General features: G+C 39.7%; 1 protein-coding gene across 2 annotated transcripts in view; it reads right to left on the bottom strand.

Moving 5' to 3' along the window:
* Positions 1–209: 209 nt before the first annotated feature.
* Positions 210–21,711, bottom strand: part of RHOBTB1 (Rho related BTB domain containing 1) — a 33,980-nt gene continuing 12,478 nt past the window's right edge. The window contains exons 4-10 of one of the 2 annotated variants that reach the window (XM_056529887.1): positions 14,346–14,531; positions 12,332–13,293; positions 9,073–9,191; positions 8,588–8,738; positions 7,257–7,345; positions 6,765–6,870; positions 210–4,459 (exon numbers count right to left, since the gene is read on the bottom strand). In XM_056529887.1, coding sequence (XP_056385862.1) covers positions 4,287–4,459; positions 6,765–6,870; positions 7,257–7,345; positions 8,588–8,738; positions 9,073–9,191; positions 12,332–13,293; positions 14,346–14,531 — 1,786 coding nt within the window. In that variant the 3' untranslated portion in view covers positions 210–4,286. The remainder of the gene's footprint in view (positions 4,460–6,764; positions 6,871–7,256; positions 7,346–8,587; positions 8,739–9,072; positions 9,192–12,331; positions 13,294–14,345; positions 14,532–21,711) is intronic. The other variant, XM_056529888.1, reaches the window with a different exon arrangement.

Here is a 21,711-nt window from a genome sequence, read left to right as displayed (position 1 = left end):
GTCTGTTCCATTTGCACAACAGCATGTGAAATTGATTGTCAATCAGTGTTGCTTCCTGAGTGGACAGTGGGATTTCACAGAAGTGTGATTGACTTGGAGTTACATTGTGTTGTTTAAGTGTCCCCTTTATTTTTTTGAGCAGAGTATATTTCTCAGCAACATCTTAACCAATCTGGAAATCTTAACACAAACCACACATACAATAACTGTATATTTAAACAAGTTTATTGACATTTTCTTTCTTTTTTTTTTTTGCAAAATTAAAAACATAAAATAACCACAAAGATAAAGGCCATAGGCTGTATTAACCAAATGAACCAGCCACTTGGTTAAATAAACTGACATTTAAGATTACAACAGGATATTATTGCATATACCCCAGGTGCGTTCATTTAGTTGTAGCATTTGGCAAGTTTACAAACTGAGCTTTGGTTGTGTAAAATCAACGACTGTTACTTTATTCCTAAGGGTCACGGCAGACATCAAGGTGTGGATTTAGGTTTTCAGTCCTACAACACCCAACTTCACATAGCCTACATGGACATATTTCCTTTCCCCAGTTCAACAATACATACTTTCTGATGAATCCATTGCGCAGAGCGCACATTTTGTTGGTTATTTTTGCTGGTATATTAGAACAGGGTTATCCCGTTTTTATAGCACCTTTTACTACAATGCTAAAAAGAGAATGACATTTTCCAACATTGAACCCCTGTCAAAACCTGAATTTTACTAATGTTATGGCTTTCTGCAACTCTGGGGTAAGTACTGAATTTAGATTTTATGAGGCCTAACTTACAAGCCAGTCTTCACCTCACAAATGGGTCCCAAAATTACAATCTGTCATGGTAAGACACATTTATTGTTGCAATGTTTCTGTGGACACAGGTCAAAGCCTGGACAATTGGACCTACGGACCGTTTCCTATGTGGTAAGATATCAGGTGCAAAAACCAAAATGACCCAGAATGCAATAGATCTTTATTTTGCATATGGTCCGGAGGTTTCCATGTTCAGCATGTCCTTCCTTGACAGATTCTCATTGTTTAACCCCCTTTGATACATATTTTGACTGATCTTCTCACATTAGCACTTAAAATTCCGAAATGGTTTTTGCCATCTATAAAACTATTTTCTAACATTGATACAACAACCAATCAGTAATGACCTTACATTGGCCTAGTGTCAGTAACATTTAAAATGCAAATGTCTGATTGGTCGCTGTGGCTTAGCACAACTTTAGAGCATGGCTAAAACATAGTAAACAGTCCTAGGGAAATAGGGTGGAGCTGACCACAGCTGGCTTTAGGTGTTCCTGGGCATTACAGGGGGTTTACCCATCCCAGGATTGTATTGACATCTAAGCGTTATTGAATGCATCATATAACTAGACCAATACTTGTAGTATACATAGTGCACAGCTTAAAAATAAATAAAAGTGTCCTATAGTCTATATTTATACCCAGACTTGATTTATAATACAATGCAAGACAAGGCAGAATATTCTTGAGTATTCTTGAGAAATAGTTTCATAGAGGCATCTCAGATTGTGTTGTGTCCAGTTATGTTCTCAAGTACACTTGTGATTAAGTCATAGTCTGCGTTAACGTTAGGAGAAGCATAGGGGCCAGGCTAGGGAATTTATTTTTATATAAAAGGCCACTGTGCCTAAAATACTTTACATTTTATATGGAAGACTTATTTATAACATTCACAAATACAAGGAAAATCTTCCAGAACCTCTCAGATACTTAATAGCTACTATATATACATAGACATAGGTTCATAAGGAGACCTAGGTTCCTGTAAGTAAGCAAATTGTGATATTTAGAGTGAATAGGCACAATGTCCGGGATCTCAATGTCCGGGGCAGCATGGGATTGGGTAAAGAATTGTACTTTGTGAATGTTACCAGGAGTCTTTCCGCATAGGACTTGTAATTTAGGTTTACAATCTCTTTTTAGTGCCTTCTTACAATAGTGATCCACCTTTATATTAGGTTTTGTGGGGCTTAAATACCACAAAACTATTGGATAGCAACTAAAACTATTTATCTGCTACGATATGCATTGTGATATATTGGTCCAGGAGCAGCTTTGATCCTCCTTCAACAATATTCATATTTTTTTTTTTGTCATATAATTAACACTGAAAATTCACACAACAATCAATTTAAATAAGTGAAGAAAGGGAAGAGAAGGAAATACTGATACACAGGAAGCATATTCACTAAGTAACAAAGGGGAGGCTCATATGCCCATCCTGGGCACAGTGTTTCAGTGAAATGCTATGAAATCCACTCGGCTACGGTATGTGACATCCTGGCATTTTGTCTTAAAAAAAACACCTGTGAAAACCCAGAATTTTAAGTGGACCTGACAACAATCAAAGACTGATGTAGCCACTCATAAATGGGCCAAATAGTCTCTCTCAGTTTTGTATCAATACAGAAGGAAATGACATCACTGAGACATGAAGTGATGTCATAAACTTCAAGCCAACCAACTGGCTGGACTCTGAATTATTTTTACTAGGCTGCAAACCTAGCCTTTAGATGGTAGGTGGCTTTAATAAATATGTACAAGAGAATGGGAATGATTCAAATCACAAAAGAATGTAAGAAGAGAAGTCCAACATTCTCTCTGTTTTTTCACAGTATACATCATACAGTACTTTAGTAAAATTCTGTACAGGTCCACATTAAACCACCACTAGACCGCACTGAAGGTGGAAGACCACTGTGTTATAAATGGATGATACCACAAGATAAGTACATATTTTAGGTCACAAATGACAGTAACACATTTTCTTGCAAGTAGGGTGTGTAATGTACCCTGCATTTCCCTGTGAAAAAAAGCCCTTCTGTGTTTAATATTCTAACCTCGCATAGGCATTTCACATACAGAATATTATTATATTCCAAGTAAGACAGTATAAAAATCGTTTCCCGTGAAGAGAGAAACCTGGTCATTGCTCGGTTGTAGTGTATAGGTTGAATATTACTGTTTTCTGTAAAAATTACTTTCCTTTTAATTGAAAAGTGATTTTTTTTGTCAACATTTACTTATTTTTCATCTGTTTTGACCTAAACAGCATCAATGATTCCAATTTTAAATACTTTTAGCCAGCAAGCAGACAATTGAAAAATGGCTTGTAATATATGCTAAGCCATGCCTTTTGTGCCCACTTCTTGAAAATGATATAGTAGCCTGATTTTCGAGGTATACTAAAAAGTTAAAAGCCTTGTAATACTCAAAACCTGAAACTGTAGGAACCATTTTAGTTTACTAGGTGGATCTAGGAAGAAAAGCAACTTTGGAGTGCTGTAAAGATATTTAAAACAAGATGGTTTTAGACCCCAATGCATCATGGTGCCACCCAAGCCAACTGCCAGGTGGACATGTTACACCATGTTTCCTCTTCCAAGATATGTTTCACCTTGATTCCTGTAATATCTTTAAGGGTGAGATGGAGGAAGTTTCACACTGAGGTTAATTCCAGTGACCTACATTTTCAGGTTTTCAGTAAAGTAAGGTTTAGTAGAAATGACCTCTTGTCTGGCTAGTGGCACTCAAGGAATAATCTGGGCAACTCTTACTACAAGCGTTGACTATGACTTCTGCCTTCTGCATTGCTTTGACTGATTGTTATAAAGATCGTGCAATTTATTAATTTAAAAAAATACCTGAATCTGAAGATTTTCTGGTTTCCGAAAGCTTTAAGCAGAAACGTATGCACAGACAGTTAGGTTTTAACATGATTGTCGAGCTTTCCACGACTAAGGTTAGCTTGACATACTAGCCCGGATGCTACACAATGTTGATACAGAGTTTCTTTAAAAAAAATAACAACTCACAGTACTAGATGAGGAGGTGGCGCTTGTGCTCTACAACATACCATTATTGTGAGTGAGCACTCATCCATGTATTGGCTTAGTCTAACTCGACACATTTGTTCCAAAATGAGAAAGATCCCTGTATTGAACATCGTGTATATCGCCTTTTATATGTATGTTTATAGCGATCATAATGACCATTTATTTTGCCTGTCAATGCCAATGCATTAATCCCTCTCCTGTGATACAAGGGTCTGCAAGGACCCCCGCCAGATAAAGGTAACAAGCTTTTTTTTTTTTTTTGACCTGCTTGAAGTGAAATTGTGCTTTGATCTTATAAAAAACAACAAATGCACACATGTGGATTCATATCAGTGCTTCGAAGATAACTACTGTACAGCTTGTTATAACATTAAGACAATATTCATTTACATGTGTTTTCAAGTCACTGCTTAGGCAAAGGCCGCTGATGAAGAGTTCCAGAAGCACCACTTGCGCTTTGAGCGATGTTTATTAAGGATGTGGTCTTCCTTCTCCCTCTCCTTCTTCACTCTCTGGTAGTGGTCTTCCTCTTTTAAGTACCAAACTGGTGGCCAACGGTGTCTTTCAAAATATTCCTGGTTTTCTGAGGAAACACAACATACAGACATGGCCAGTTAAAATACGAATGCGCATACCCATGGGTCTTTAAAGAATTACTGGGAGATTATATAAGCACTGATCAATATTTCTGCAGAAGGATCATACAATTATAATACAAGCTATTTTGTCAACTGTATCTTGAACTTTTCTAATCAGCGGTGTAACTATAGGGGTGCAAAGGGTGCCCTTAAAAGGAACATGTAATGCCTCCTTGTTGAAAAGCAAGTCACTAGTCAGCCAGCACCCTGCTCTCTACTGACTAGGGGCATGAAACTGGAAACAGCTGTTTATAGATGGGTAACTTTCCTTTCTGAAAGAGTTTATGGCTTTGCATAAAATCCCCAATCATTTTAAAAATTCTCCTTAAGGGACATTCATTGATTTAAAGGAAAGCTACTTTCAATAGAGGCACTGAAAAGTGAGTTTTTTTTTTTTTTTACTTCAAGAGGAGCTACTCTGCGTTCCTTTTTTCCTTTTTCCCCATGGAGCATTGCCATATGCTAGTTTTGTGGTCTCTCCAAGCAGACACACTACCCATTTTGTCCCATATTGCAAGCTTACTCTTACTAGGCAGCCAACACCCTGAACTGATGAGGGGCAGAAACCCTGAAACAGATGTGTAACTACCCCTTCTGGGAGAAATTCAGGCTTGGCCTATATTTCCAATAATGTTTTAAGGCCCTTTAAATGGGTACTCCGGCCCGGAGACATCTTATCCCCTATCCAAAGATGTCTCACCGCGGGGGTCCCACCGCTGGGGACCCCCCGCAATCTTGTATTCTCCACCCACCTGTCTGAGTTGCACGTCGCAGTGCCATCTCACAAATAACCAGGTGGCGACCACGGGGCCGGAGTATCGTGACGTCACGACTCCGCCCCCGTGTGACGTCACCCCCCGCCCACGCTATGCAAGTCTATGGGAGGGAGCGTGACGGGAACAAGGGGTGTAAATAAGCACATTGCTAGATGGGGCTAGTCATCAGGATTCCAGGTACCCCTCTTTTAAAAAAAATCTTTTTAAAGCCTTTTTATTAACATGTAAATGAGGCTTAAGTGCTCAGAGGGCCTTCCCAGCACAGCAAGAGCCCAGGTAAGTCTATGTTCTTTTTATCTAGTGTCTGTCTGGAAAAGAGGCAGATAGATGCAAGCAAGCAGATACAGAGGCAGTGATAAAGAGGATATAGGATGGACTTACTTGGGCTCTTGCTGTACAGGGGAACACCCCTTACACTTTTGCGTCTCATTTACATATTAAGAAAAATGCTTATATCTCGGGACTTGAAAAGATTATGAGGAAAGAAAAAAAAAGCTATGTTGGGAACCCTAATAAAAAACCCTATCTAGGTTTTTTTTTATACACTTGTTTTTCTGCTGACAGGTCTTCTTTAAGGGAACGGGACACTGTAGAGCTACTTTACATCCAGTGAAACGTAATAGAGTTTTTTCCAGTATACTTTCTATATCACTGTCTCAGTTTTCAAGATCTCTACTAGCGGTCATTCAATAGGAAGCTACAGTCCTTCACAATCCATGGCTGACTACAAGACACAGTTCTGATAACTGTTTTGTAACAAGCCCTGCATCTGTACATCCAGCATGTGCCCAACTAAATGACCAAAATACATAAAGACTATTTGCATAACTCTTTACTGTCGAATGCATATTATATGTGTGTCTTATTTTCTGTAATTTTAAGTCTTTAATCTTGTAATATGCGACCTGCAATTGGCAATACTTCTATTTTTTAGGCACCCAACTATCAGAATAGCAGGGTTCTGTCCTTTTGCATTTTTAATGCGAAAAGTGAAGGGTTAAATAATTGGCATTATTTTTCCACCATGCTGATATTGAACGCTTCTGGTCATTAGATATTCCCACACATGGACCAGTTGGTATTCTGATGACTGCATTGGGCGGAAATATGTGGCTAGTTTTACAGTCCCAGTTGTGAGACTGAAATAAAATGAATGCACTGAAAATGAAAACCATCGAAAATAGTTGCGAAATCACCTTGACAGATGGCTGTTTGAAGGAGATGTTAAAAATAGAAATGATGGCTCGTCTACTGTGGGAACTAGAGCAAAAATGATCGAAAACAGACAATCACAAAAAATAAAAACGAGTCACAAAGGACTATAGCTACAGTGTTACCTATATTAATGTACTTTCTACTGTTCTGCCTATATGACAATATGGAATATATCAAGTCTTTCTCCAATGTATAGCACTACACTACTGTAAACACAAACAAAGCACAACTTGGTGTTTAAGCTTCTATAAGAACCTACCTGCTGATTTAGATTTTATTTCTTTCCGCAATTTGGAGCAGACACTGTTGTAGTTAGTACAGATGTGGTGCAGGCACCAGGCTGCCAGCTGATGTGCATTGTGGAACTGTAAGACAAATGCAGCAAAGTTACATAAGTGTACATGATACAAAAATACAATTTAGCTCCATGTACTGTAAAACACAGCAATGAATTAGATGGAAGCTGTCAATAAACAGTTTACAGCTACCATCTGACCACTTACTATGGAATACAGCACACTTACATAAAGACAAGGTTTGACATCATGTCTCTGTCCTGTTATGAACATCTATGCTTCTTTCATCCGATCAACACAATTCTAGGACTGCCTGATCTTTAGCCAAGATAATCTCTGCTGGAAGATAAAGACATTTACATCTGCTCTTCTCTCTCGCTCTCTCCTGTCGCTCGCCTCTGGTGCTTATACAGTAATATCCTCTGAGCTCAATAGAACATAACCATAATACAGACCTGAGCAATTTCCAGATAGGTCAGCACTTCCTGATCAATATCCACCCCGTTCACCGCAGCCTTGGTCAGTTCCTGCACAGCATGTTGTTCTGCAGGACAAAGCACATTTTACACTCTGTGATAACCATTATAAATAATTTTTTTTTGAAAAAACAAACATCGAAAGCAGATTCTATTAATACACTACATACAGTATAACCTCAAAATCCAGCAGAATTGCAAGGTGCATATACAGTATATGCATTAAAAGGTTATGTAGCAATATACAACTGGGAGCAACTATGGCACTCTGGCTTGACAATTAGCTGGGAGTTTAGTTTTTAAATGTTGCCAAAATTTCAATACCAGGTTTAAACAACTATAAAAACTTACCTATCCTACCCATACGTATCTGCAGTATATCTATCCATATGAGGAACATATGGATTTTTTAAAACTTGCCCACAGCCTTAAAGGGATACTCTGCTGTCCACAGCCTTAAAGGGGTACTCCGCTGCCCCATTTTGTTCCGAACGATTGGAGCAGGCGGCTGTGATGTCACGGCCACGCCCCCGTGATATCACACCGCACCCCCTCAATGCAAGTCTATGGGAGGGGGCATGGCAGCCGCAACACCCACCCCCTCCTATAGACTTGCATTGAGGGTGTGTGGTGTGACATCACAAGGGGCGTGGCCGTGATGTCATGACCCCAACCACCCGCACCCAGCATTGTAAACAAAAGCCGGGTGCTGCACAGAGATCGCGGGGACCCCTGTGATCAGACATCTTATCCTCTATCCTTTAGATAGGGGATAAGATGTCTAGGGGCGGAGTACCCCTTTAATGTTGAACAATGGACAGTAAAGGTCATCACACATTTTCAACAATTGTTGGCAGATGTCTCCTCACCTCTCTGTACACATGAACAATTCACATGGCCAAAATGTTACGTTTTCCTCTATGAGGAAGCCGCAGCCAGACAGCTTTGGGGCCGGCTTATGTTTCCCAAAAGAGTAGGTTTGAGCAGTGAAAATTCAACATGCGGGAACCTTCTCTTTACCAACTTCCTCAGTCAGTAGAGAGTATGGAGGCCACCATACACCTTAAAAAATCTACCTAACATGCCAAAGTCAGCCCAAGTCATTTAACTTGTTTCTCTATGGGAAGAATAGCTTTAGCTATTCATGCAGTGTCTCATTATATTTCTAACATTGCTTTGAAAGGTAGCAAACAAAATCAAGCCTAAATTCTGACTATTCTCAATGTTCCACCTCTTTCTCAGTTCCGATCTCAATAGTTTAGTTAAGAACAATAAAAATAATAAAATATAAAGCATTCTGTCATTCTTACCGGTGAGAGACACCAAACGTGGAAGGCAGATTCTATTTGCCAGTGCAACAAGCTCCAGTGGGTCCATGTCCGACGTGCAGGACAACTGCTTGGTGTAGAGATAGTCTAATACAGCTTGCATTGATGATTTGCTTACATTAGGTAGGGTGACCTGCAAACAAACACAAAGTTCTCAATGAACAACCATCTCATCTGTATAACTTATTTAGGTTAATATCAATGTTTTTTACTCAATGTTGAAATTGGGGTTCCATGTGAGTCTACTGGTAACTTTTGGAAGTTTGGGTATGACTTATCAAAACCACCAAAAGGAAAACTAACCTTGTTACCCAGGTACCCTGTAAATGAACAGGTTTTACTTCATCTAAAAGCTTTATAAACGGACCCCCATAATTTACAGATGTTTTTTGCAGACGGAAAATGATGCAATGTATTAGAGTACAGCAAACATAAAAGCGCCCTTAGAACCCTTATAGTGTATATACCTCATTATTTGAACTTTCCACAAAAGAACCTCCAAACATTGCAGCCATCCATTCACAGCTACAGATTAGCAGCGGCTTATGGGCATTGATGCTTCCATCATCCAATTTAAATGTCACATCTGGAACCAAATATAGAAACATGATCACTAAGCCTGCAGCAACACAGCTTCCAGGAATACAGAGAGCGATGTCAGGATAAGAGCAAAGCAGGAGAGACTGGGTTATCATTTCACAATGCTCCCAGCTATGAATGAAACCGTGCATATGCCCCAAGAGGTGTCAGAAAATCATCTCCTATTGTTTATGTCTTTCTTAAGCGGTACACAAAATGGAAACAACTATTTTTAGCTGCGTTGCCTGCAAGAAAGAACTATTCTATATATAATTTAACATCACTATAAATATGAGATCTTGTTGGACGCTACATGTACTTTGCCTTATTTACCATCATAGATACATAATGGCATGAGCAGTTATGCAAACATTAAAAGTGTATGTTATCTTCATGAATGTTACACTACCACACCACAGACACAAAACAGTGCCCCCCATCCCACCTGTTCGAAAGGCACATACTGTATGATAATGAACTTACCACGCTTGTCCGGTTGGCTGAGAGGGATCATAAGTTTAGCATTCAGACACTAGTGAGTGAATGCTGTAATTCTATAAGATCAAGCAGTCAAGAGACCTGCTCTGATTCATTTTCAGATAATCTCAGCTTAAACTAGACAGGCTAACAGTGCACCCGATTTTTATGTGTGGCTCAGGCTGTTAAAAATTATGGTACCTAATCTAATCTAAGTTTTAGACCACTTTCAAAATTGGCTTATTTTTATGCACCAAAAGTGGTAAATTTTTTCGTGCATGTAAGACACGCCCCTGCAACATTTTACCAAGCCATGCCTCTCATTGAGCATGCTGCAAATTCTTTTTGTATAATTTGCTTTAAAATGTGTCTAATTACACATCCACCATTTATTTTGTGACAACATTCTGGCACGCACACATTTATTTACCTCCTGCCATGTGCCTTTAGATGCAGCCCCACCAACCACCAAACTCTAAACAGCAACATCCACAGACCCAACATACATGTCCTAGTTATACAGTAAGAAGACTACACTGTGGAACAAACAAAATAAGTGGATGTCATGCAATGTATCAGCCCTGTATACGTGCATTCCGCATCATAAGGCCATAGAAGCGGTGGATTACCACATGTCCAAGTACAGTAACTACACATCAACACTGCAACAGTAGATCTTGGAGGTTTTGTTTTTTGTTCTCACCAACAATTTTTTTTCATTCAATGGGTGCTTTTTCTACAGCTGCGGGGCTGCCCCATGAGGGCCAAGTTCTTCCTCTCGTTGGCAAACCTTTATATGGCACACTGGGAGGATGTCTATTTTTATGCAGCTGTCAATCCCCACCATTGTCTGGTGGAGTGGTACATCCGTTATATTGATGACCTCGTCCTGTTGTGTATCGGCACGGCCACACAAGCCAATGTTTTCCACCAATACATAAATGAGAATAATTTAAATCTAAAATTTACTTGCACCCTTGAAGACAATACCATCAACTTTCTTGATGTCACTCTCAGAGGTGACAGAATTACTCAGACCATACACACCAGAATGTATCGCAAGCCTACATCTGGCAACACAATATTGAATGCAAATAGCTGTTACCCATATCACACTGTTAGGAATCTGTCCATTGGTGAATTTGTCAGGGCAAGGAGAGCATCCTCCTCCCCAGACATATGATACAACTGCTGAAGAAATTGGTACACGCTTGAAACACCGAGGATATAAATCCAAAATTCTTCAACCTGGCATTAGATACGTGGCTAGAAGAGCCAGGTCTCTAAGAGATCAATTATCCCTAGTGAATATCATGACAAGACCGTACAAGATACATGGCTCTCTACTACTGGGTGCTACAAATGTAGCCAATCCTGTTGCCCTATGTGTAAATTTGCAACTGCATCAAAACATTTCACTTCAACTGCTAATAAGAGAACTTTTCACATAAAAGGGCTCATAAACTATAACACTAGCCATGTCATATATTTGGCTATCTGCCAAATATGTCAACTACAATAAGTGGGATGCACCACAAGGAAATTCAGGACACGTGTTGCAGAACACCTAAGAGGCAGCACACCCACCTCTACTCTATCCAACACTAGAACAACATCTGGTCTGTCTTAACATATCAAAGACATACATGGGGGAGACAGCTCCAGCCTACAAATTATTGGCATAGAGAAGGTGCAGCAGCCAAGTGATGGAGGAGATTGGTTTGATCTTATTGAACAGTATACATATGCTGCGTTTCTTTAGGAACAAATTATCATATACAGTACATCGTCCTTATCATGGGTCTGCATCAGAGACTTGCGCCTAGTCACAGTATGATATACTGCATTACTCCCACAGTGTTGATGTGCTTTTAGGCATACTCCCCTACACATGCATCTATCGCGTATGTGATGTAGACCAAAATTAATGATATATACATACTTTGCCGATGTACCATCACCATTACTACTGTCTCTCTATGAAACGCAAGTTTTTAACCATTTTACCATTGAATTCAGTTCAGATATTGGGTTCATGATCTACCCGGAGTCTATACATGGTTTTACTCGAGCCGACATCCACTCCATGTTTTGGTCAGTGCTCGTGTATCCATGCGGCAAGATGAGTTGCATTATTGCCTTTCATTAGTTATAAGAAGACCTGTCCCATGACAGATCTTTTTTAAGTCAGCAGAATGCAGACTACCATATAAACAACCCTTATATTCCCTACAAAACAGAAGCCATAGAATAATTGGATGGCAGGGGAGCTGCAATAACCTCAATTTCCTGTGGTTTCCTGACTCAATAATTGGATCATTCTCACATGTGAAGAGAGTGGTTCTGACAATAGGTATATCGCAGGGAATTGTTATTTATAGAGTTGGTGGACCTCTAATTTATTGTATACTAACTTTTCAATATTTTATCCATAGTCTTAACATTTGTCTTCATGTACTTTACTATTTGTAAAGGTGGATGGGAAACTAGGGACCTTAAACATGAGTATGAGGTCAACGAGATGACAGGGCTGTAAAGAGGTCATCAGTGCCGTAAGAGGCTATTAATGTGACCTGCAAAAGGTACACGCACTACAATTTCAGTACTTAAAGAGGCGCTCAGCAGATAGCACCGATGAATAGAAATCTAATCAAAAGAGTATCTGCTCACCAGAGAAGGTTGACTTGGAGAGACATTCTTTGATTCGATTCGCTTTCCTGACGTGAAATGCTTTTGTAATCTCCTGGTTCATAAAGGCTTCTTTGTTTGTGATGTTCTCTACCATCATTCGCAAATCAAACACTTCTAGAATTTCTGCAATTTGTGCTACACGCATCAAACCTTTTTCATTTTCATCTAAGTGTCCCGTGTATAGAAACTGTAACACAGTTTTAAAAGGCCCATACTGTATAGAGGAGTCCATTCGGACCACAGTCATTAAGCAAGTCCTGTTAGAGACTTGGTTGACCATCAGTTCTTGGTGCATACTATGAAAGCCTTTGCTCCAAGATGATAAGGAAACACAACCTTCCTCACCACAATCTGAAGTTAGCAATGTATCATCACTTCTAGAAATCCGGAGAGAGACATTTGATGGTTTCAAAGAAGCTGCATCAGTGTCCTCATCTGTATCAAGGCTTAATGTCCGCAGCAACAAATCCTTCGTAGGTTTTTCCTTCTTGCAGAACCTTTCCACAGGGGTTTGAGACTCTTCGTGTTCCATTAAAAAAAGGTCATAAAATTTTGAAGAGGAGGTAGCAAGGTAAATTTTATGAGCAAAGATCTGTTTTTGGTCCTGAAGGACAAACATGACATCTGCACACAAAGGATTGTCCAGTAAATCTCCAGCATCATTAATGTTAGACTCACTGGATTCGGGGATCTTTATTACTGGTGGGGGTGATTTGGGGGGAAGGAATGGAGCTTGTAGTAAAGGTTTTTGAACTCTCTTCAGATGGGACTTCCAAAACTGAAGATGTCTCCTGGAGATCAAGGCAGCCCTGATTGCATTGTCAAACACATCCTTTATACCAAACTGGTCAAAAACACTGGTTTCGTAATATGGGATCCCAAGTTCCTTGGCAACTTCTCGTCCCCTTTCTGGTGGCAAAATGTCTCCCCTTTTTATTGGTCTGGAATGGAAATTAAACAGAGGAATTAATGTATTGTTAGTGCTCCCTTCTCCTTAAACCTCCAACACGAACATACACACATATGAAGGTTTATATATAGCAATGGATGTTTTGCTCTAGGGGTGTTCTGTAGATTTTTTTTTGGGAATTTGCGTTATCCAATTTCAGTTATTACTTCTGGAAATGTATGAATGAAAAGATAACTGAGTAAACTCTATAGGATGTGTTGTCCACACTGTGGCCCAGTCATCGCTGACTGTACAGTGTGTAGAGAAACACCCCCTTGTCAAGGGGAATAGCAAAGCCCTGTTGTCAGTCTATTCATACATTTCCTAGACTAATAACAGAGGAATGGTACAATCAGTTTTAAGAAAATGTGGTCCAAAATTATTACTTCAAGGGAAATGCAAGCATTCACTAAAACAGACATTTCAAGAGCAGATAGGTGCACTTTAAAGGGGTACTCCGGTGCTTAGACATCTTATCCCCTATCCAAAGGATAGGGGATAAGATGCCTGATCGTGGGAGTCCCGTCGCTGGGGACCCCCGTGATCTTGCATGCGGCACCCCGTTTTAATCAGTCCCCGGAGCGTGTTTGCTCCGGGTCTGATTACCGGCGACCACAGGGCGGGCGGCGTATGACGTCACGCCTCCGCCCCCGTGTGACGTCACGATCCGACCCTCAATACAAGCCTACGGGAGGGGGCGGGACAGCTATCAAGTCCCCTCGCGTAGGCTTGCATTGAGGGGCGGACCGTGACGTCACATGCCGCCCGTCCTGTGGTCGCCGGTAATCAGACCCGGAGCGAACACGCTCCGGGGACTGATTACATACGGGGTGCCGCATGCAAGATCACGGGGGTCCTCAGCGGCGGGACTCCCGCGATCAGGCATCTTATCCCCTATCCTTTGGATAAGGGATAAGATGTCTAAGCACCAGAGTACCCCTTTAATACTACTAAAGACAAAAAGAAATTATTAACCACTCATGACCATTTACTGCCTCCACCAACTTTTGAATGATGGCTAACAATAAAGCGTATAACTTGTACCTTGCCAACGGTCGTCTTGCTCTGTTAACAGCTTCAAGATCGGCATAACGGAGGTCCAGCTGGCAGCCAACAAGAATGACAGGTGTGCGGGGGCAAAAATGCTTGATCTCCTGAGCCCACATTGTTTTCACATGGTTTAAGGAATTTGGATTTGCAATTGAGAAACAAAGGACAACCACATCAGATCTGAAAATGAGAGTACCGTAGAAATATGAGTAAATCATTTCCAAAAGGTCATTATATATATTTTGAAAAGTTTAGTGCAAGCTCCAAAATGTTTCTCTAGAGTTTCGGGATTTCCTCTGAATATTTTTAGGGGTTCACCATAGAGTACACAAGGCAAACCTATTAACCTATATCAGCCTTATAGAGGCTTGGCAACAAATTTTGGCCAAATTATAATATTATATGATGCTTTAAAGGGAGTCTGCCTCATTGAACATGCAGTCTAATTTTACAGCATGGTGTTGCAGAGCAAGAAGAACTTTTTTCACATAAATCGCATCTTATTCTGAGCTTAGGAGTCCAGTGGGTGGTCCTAATTAGTGACTGACAGCTATTTCTGTATGTATACTCATACAGGGAAGACTGTCAATTATAAGTAGAAATTACCCACTAGACTCCTAAACCCAGAATGAGCAGAAATTTTGTTCATTAAGTTCCAAGTCATTCTGATTACCACAACACCTTTTAACAATCTGCTTAGCTTCTCCTACTATACTGTCTGCAGATTGACAGGTTACCTTTAATTCCAGCTACACCAGACTTCCTTTAGGTTGGAATAACAGTAGGGGTTCCATGGGACTGGACACCTCTCTCAAGGGGTAGGGAATTACTGCTCAAGACAAAGGGCCATTATTGGATGAACAGGCCGACATTGCCCTACGTAATAGGGCGGGTGATAAATCAATAAACCAGCAAATGCTCATTTGTTGGCTGATCAGGTTGTTTTGACCTGTCAAAGAATCTTTAGCCACTGGCTGAACATCTCCCTGTGTGACAGGAGATGTGGGGCTGGCGAGTGATAGCAGCAAAGGGCTACATGAATGATCCAGTGATCATTTGTGCGGTCCTCCTTGGAGCTTTGTAGCAGGCTCTGTAAACAAGCACTGATCTACAAGCACGGGGTCGGGCAGTCTAATAGGACTCTAATGCTTGAGATGTTAATGTAACATAGGGCCCCTAGTGGCCAATTTAGGGGCCTTAATCAGATACAGTGCCTTTTTTCCCCCAACCATATGTTTAAAAAAAAAAGACACATTCCCATCAAGTTCAATCAAGATCGTCCTTGATATTATCTAAAAAAGAAAAACTCCTGTGAAGGGAACATCTAAATCTACATCTAAATATTTGCACCCCTTCTGCGTTGCTTTCTGTTCCCACAAAATGAGATGTATATTCTAACACTTGCACACAGAAATGGATGTGCTATATTCCTACACCGAGGTGCTAAATATATATAATGCATTCATTTGGAGCTACTCTCAGTTCCCAGCACAGACAAGCTGTGGTTATTAACAGTAACAAAATGTTCTATTTTCAGTCCTGTTATCGCCCCAATACTGTATGAGTTAATACATAAACAACAGATCCAAGAACTAATTGCCTCGTGATCATACACCTCCTGTTCTTTTTTTTTTTAGATATCAACAGAATGGCAGGAAGATCACGCTAGACACACGGTTTCTAAAAATAATATGCTAATGTACTAACACTGCAGGTTTCTCCTTGTTAATGTGTATATTTATGCCAGATATAGAATATCCGAAGTCTCGTTGCTTTGGTCGCCTGATACAGAAAAGCCACCGCCTAAGTAATTATGGCGTTATCGCAGCAATAATTGGTCTCTTTCATTTAGTAATAAACCAGTTGGAAAAGGGTTGATGAGCACAAATGACTTGTTACAGTCACCTACATGGGTGATAACAAAATCAAAATGACTACACTGAGCAGACCTCCCCCCTGGCTATACAGTACGCACCCCATTTAATGCTGCTTAGGTCATGTTCACATTCCTGGTCTTCTAGGCTGAGTGATGGCGTAAGCTCTCTCATTACTGGGATATATCACATGACCTCTGCTAGAACATAAGTGCTGATCGCTGCAGCCCATTGCTAATAATCTACGTCATTTCAGGCTCTACCATAGTAATTATAGGAAGTTTAAAGAACACAGTTGGGTTCAGAAACACAATAACTATTCATTCATGGCTGAATGTTCAACGCAAAGTTACTTAACTGTTTCATATTCACAAAAAGAATGTATAATAAGAAAAACTGAACACGAACAATTCAATAAGTTGGTAAGTTTAATATAAGGTTAGGCAACAGAGTATACACAGTGTATCCATGTCACACCACATTCAAGATTGCCATTTGCTACTAGTGAATAAAACCTCTCATTGTTCACCTTAATAGCCTAAAAACCTGTTCGAATCGTGTCTAACTAATACAGGTGCACAGGTAATGTAGGTTATTAGTATACAAAGCTCTGATACAGTACACTTGTGCAAGCACATTTAGCTTCTGGGTATAAAGAAAAGTGCACTGCCGATGCACTGATGGCAAGCATTCATATTGACAACGCAGACACAAAGTATATTATAAATTTTCAGACTTTTACATTTTATACTTATCAACCTAAAAATCAAAAAACAACTTTAATTTGAGTCTCCCTATATGATACTCTTCTAATTATATATTTTTGAAAAAATAATAATAATAATAATAATAACAATAATAATAATAATAATATATATATATATATATATATATATATATATTAGATATAATTATTGTGTCTTCAGAAGAGATACCTGATTCCTAGAAAGTTGTAGAAAAAAAGCAGCATAGGACTATACTGAAAGGAACCTGTCGTGTTGTGCAAACGGATCTTACTGCACCATTTTATAGAGTAGGAGGAGCTGAGCAGATTGATATAGTGTTTTGTTGAAAAAGATTCAGAAGAATTAATAATAATCTATCTCTTCAAATCTATGAGCATTTCAGGCTTAGGAGTCCAGTGGGCGGACCTTATCAGTGACTGACTTATCAGCCATTTCTGTCTGAATACTTTAACCAGGAAAGCTTCCAATAATTTAGTGACACTGGACTCTTCAGGCCAGGATGAGCAGGATTTAAATCAATAAGCTGCAAGTTATACTGAATATTTTTCAATCAAACTATATATCCATCTGCTCAGCATCTCCTGCTCTATACATTGCCCCATAGGTTGGACAGCCTTTGAATAGTTTCAGGTTACCTTGAAAAAAAAAGGAAATTATTTCTATGCGATCTATATAGGTCAAAAATTTGTAGCCATTTAATTTCTATACTATGAAAACATTAGAGAGATGCGTCAAAATAAAAACATCAGCTCTCTATAATGAAAGGGCACAGAATGTTGGACCTAACAATGACACAATGTTAGAAAGTGGACCTTAACTTTAGGATTGGCACATACATTTTAACAGTCCTCTGTTTTGTGACAAACACTATCTAAACCACAATAAACACATAATAAAGTGCTTTATATAACTGCTCTACATATTTTATCCTCAATCTTAAAAAAAAAGACTTCTAAAGCTATAAATATCAAACCAAGGCACTGCTCCAAGTGTCTAGGAGATATCCAATAGTTATTTATTTATTTTTTCTTATTTCTTATTCAATCCAAGACTTTGCCCGGGGCTAAGTACTGATTAAGCCAGAGAGTGCACAGAAAAGTACTTAGAAGACAAGTACAATAAAGGAAGCCAACCTTTTTGTATCCTTTGCTTGTAAAGATTATCATGAGCCATAATAATAGAAACTGTAGATTTTATTGCTGCGCCATCTCCCTACAATAATGCAACGTATGTACATATACTGGCTTTTTGTTCAAGGCTTTTTAATCCCCAAAATTTAACCACCGTACAATGGATGAGGTTGGGCTGGATGCTAGAGTCAGTCATGTACAACCTTTGTCATCAAAGGACACTAAGCTCTCAGTAATAGAGTGTAATCTGCAGCATTATAATAAACACCTGAAATTACCAATGCTCATTAAGCTAATAGTATAATACAGAACAAAGCATGGAAGATCAGGGCGTAAATAGACTGGATACTAATTGAATAGGTGGAACTGAAAGCCATTGTGATGGTGGTATTATGAGAGCAGAAAGATGCACAAAGCACAGCCACCATACCCATGTGTATGGCCATTGGCTTGGCTTTCTTGGGGCTCCTATTACACTGGGCGATTATAGGCTTATATTGCTCTGTGTAATAGGCCAATGATCAGCCAATGAAGGATCAGCCAATGGTGTCTTTCATTGACTGCACATCTCCACATATTCGTGCCATCCTGCCTGCACAATAATCAAGCCAGGTGATCCACAGCAGCAAATCTGCAGCAGTTTAGTGCAGATTTACCCCTGCACTTTGGATTTACCTATGAAATGGTCAGGCAAGTTAACAGTCTAGCCCTGCCAGGAGTAGCTCTTACACTGCAAACACATACTATACTTGCAAGCTATTAACTAATTATTCAATACTGATATAAATACGTTCATAAAAATGTTTTCTGCACAAGATATATAGTCATGGGCCCTGTAAGTAATTTATAGTACTATTCAGTTACATGAGGTGATGTATCCATTACGTGTTTACTTGGTTTTACCTGTCAGCTTCTCTCTTAGAGTCAGTGGTAACTACAAACAAATTAAATGTGAAATATGCCATGTTTCCATGTTGTAAATTTAGTGCAAAGGTTATAGAGATGACATTACCCTTATAGAACTTGGATACACTGTCTACAATTCAATGCTTTACCTACTTGAGCCACACATCTAGATCAGTGTTTATATATTTAATGTCTAATGACTAGAGATATGACAGGCCCAAATATAACTGAAAGGCACCTGCTTAGGGGGGGAGCAGCACTACATTTCTGCACGTAGATTCCAGACTATATTTAATCCTAAGTGTACACTGTTAAGTAATTAAATCTTTACTTGTATTCAAGGAAGCTGAACCTTCATGGGGTCAGCCTTCTGTCAACAGATTGCAAGCTTATTGCTACTGCAGAACCTCACTGTAAGCAGACTAGACTGATAACAGGTGGTGGGGATTGGACATGGGAATTATCCTGAAGAAACAGGTTTTTGAAGGGTCTGAGTTTCACTTTATCTTGCAATAGTCAGTAATAACTTTAAGCAAAAGACCAAAACAGGAGCTAGAACCAAATGGTGAAGAACTTTTCTTTCGGCTTTCCAGGCTCCTGAATTGCAAATCTACCTTTTTATGCCCTGCTCCTCTTTCACTGTATATTTGCCATTCAGAATCCTAGATAAGCTGGGGAGGCTGGTAAAGGGGTCGTCCAAGTTTACAAAACCATGGCGGCTTTATTTGTAAAAGAGCGTCACGCCTGTCCATGTATTACGTGTGGCACTGCCGCTTGGTTCCATTGAAGAGAATGGAGCTGAACTGCAGTATCATGCATAACCTGTGGACAGGTGTGGAGCTGTTTTTGGAAGAAAGCAGCCATGTTTTTCTTATCTTGGACAACACCTTTAAAGAGGTACTCCGCTGCTCAGAGTTTGGAACAAACTGTTCCGAACGCTGGAGCCGGCGCTGGGAGATTGTGACGTCATAGCCCCGCCCCACCCCCTCAATGCAAGTCTATGGGAGGGGGCGTGACGGCTGTCACGCCCCCTTCTATAGACTTGCATTGAGGGGTCAGGGCGTGACGCCATGAGGGGGCGGAGCTACGACGTCACGAGCTCCCGGCGCCGGCTCCAGAGCAGCGGAGTATCTCTTTAAGGTGGTGCCATTTAATAAAATTAAAAGGGTCATCTGATGTGTCAGATTCCCAATGATCTGATACAAAAGGCCTATCTGGATATAAGGCCATCAATTTTTTGAGGTCAGATAACCCATTTAAGTTTCCTTTGCCAGGTAAACAAAAACAGGTGTATTACCATTTGTCACTTTCCACAGCAAACTTAATATTTTGTTAGGCTGGATGAAATTAAAAATCTGCCTCTAAAAAGTAATGCAGACATGACCTTATTTCCTTGTCTCTGTCTAATTTTCATCCTCTCCCCATATCATATAAAAATCTGTGTGGTGGGTGGAGCTTCTGAGGTCACATGATTTGCTTTGAACTTCATTTCCCAGCAGTCATTAGTGCAGATGCTCATTCCTGTGCTGCATCGAGATTCTAATCTTCATAATGCTAAAGTTATATCTTCTCTCCTCACACAGTATACAGTGTTAGTATGGGGAATAATATCCTTCCCCCTACCCTGCCAAGTGAATTTAGTGTTACAGAATGTAATATAGAAGCTTTAGCAGGACATAATATTATATGATGTAAATGTATCTTATCCTGGCCAGTGAATATTCAGCCAGACTCCCTCATACATTAGTATATAAGTGAACTTTATTCAGTGTAGCAGCTGTATAGGCTGCACTCTATGTGGCTGTCTAGTCAGAAGAGACCTGACCAGAAGAGAAAACTATGAACAGGATGTATTTGATGGCAACAAGAAAAAAACATGAGGCACCGAGCCTATATTGGTAGGGCCGCTTTTCAAAAACGGTTGATTTCTGATAAATGCTTGTATTTGCAAATATGTTTCATTTCACATAATGCATACGTTTAGACCTATTTATCTTCATGGTAAAACCCCTTTAAATATTTGCAAGATTCAAGAAGCTTCTACAGCTCTATATATGTTCCCTGCTTAGGAATTTACAACATGATTTTGTTTTCAAAATTCCTTCCCATTTCCGCATGCATATTGCAGACATATATGCAGAATTACATACTGATAATAGTCACATCCCATTTTATAAATTCCTTTTTTTTTAATCACCTATTCCCCTTTCACATATGCCCATGGATTGCAGTCACGTAAGTACCTAGTATACTGTGTATCCCAGTTTCAATGTAATGACAATATAAGACTGTAGTGAAGAGACAGACATAGGCGAAAAAGTATAAGAGAGGCTGTATGGATACGTAAAATATTCTCTGCTTATATTGCCAATGCTTATTTATTTCTAATCTTATTCAGGGCATGTAGAAAAGAGGACACAGGGTTACAACCTATATGGGCACAGTAATGGCTGCCATCAGCACTTATCCCATCTATTACCTGTCAAAAGGACCAAGATAACCAAGGAATAGCTGAGCAGAATATAAAATGACTTTGGTCAATGAGCTGCTTACAGAAAGCTACATTCACATGACCTTGGCCGTTTTACAATCATTTCAAGGGTGCACCCATATTTATAGCTATTGAACAAGTATGGAAACGAAGACCAGCATATAAGTTCTCATGGGAATTCTATGCCTCTCTTATACCTGAATGATAATGTAC

This window comes from Hyla sarda, chromosome 7 (assembly GCF_029499605.1).
Source record: "Hyla sarda isolate aHylSar1 chromosome 7, aHylSar1.hap1, whole genome shotgun sequence".
NCBI classification, from domain to species: Eukaryota; Metazoa; Chordata; class Amphibia; order Anura; family Hylidae; genus Hyla; species Hyla sarda.
This window is presented reverse-complemented; position numbering and strand designations above follow the sequence as displayed.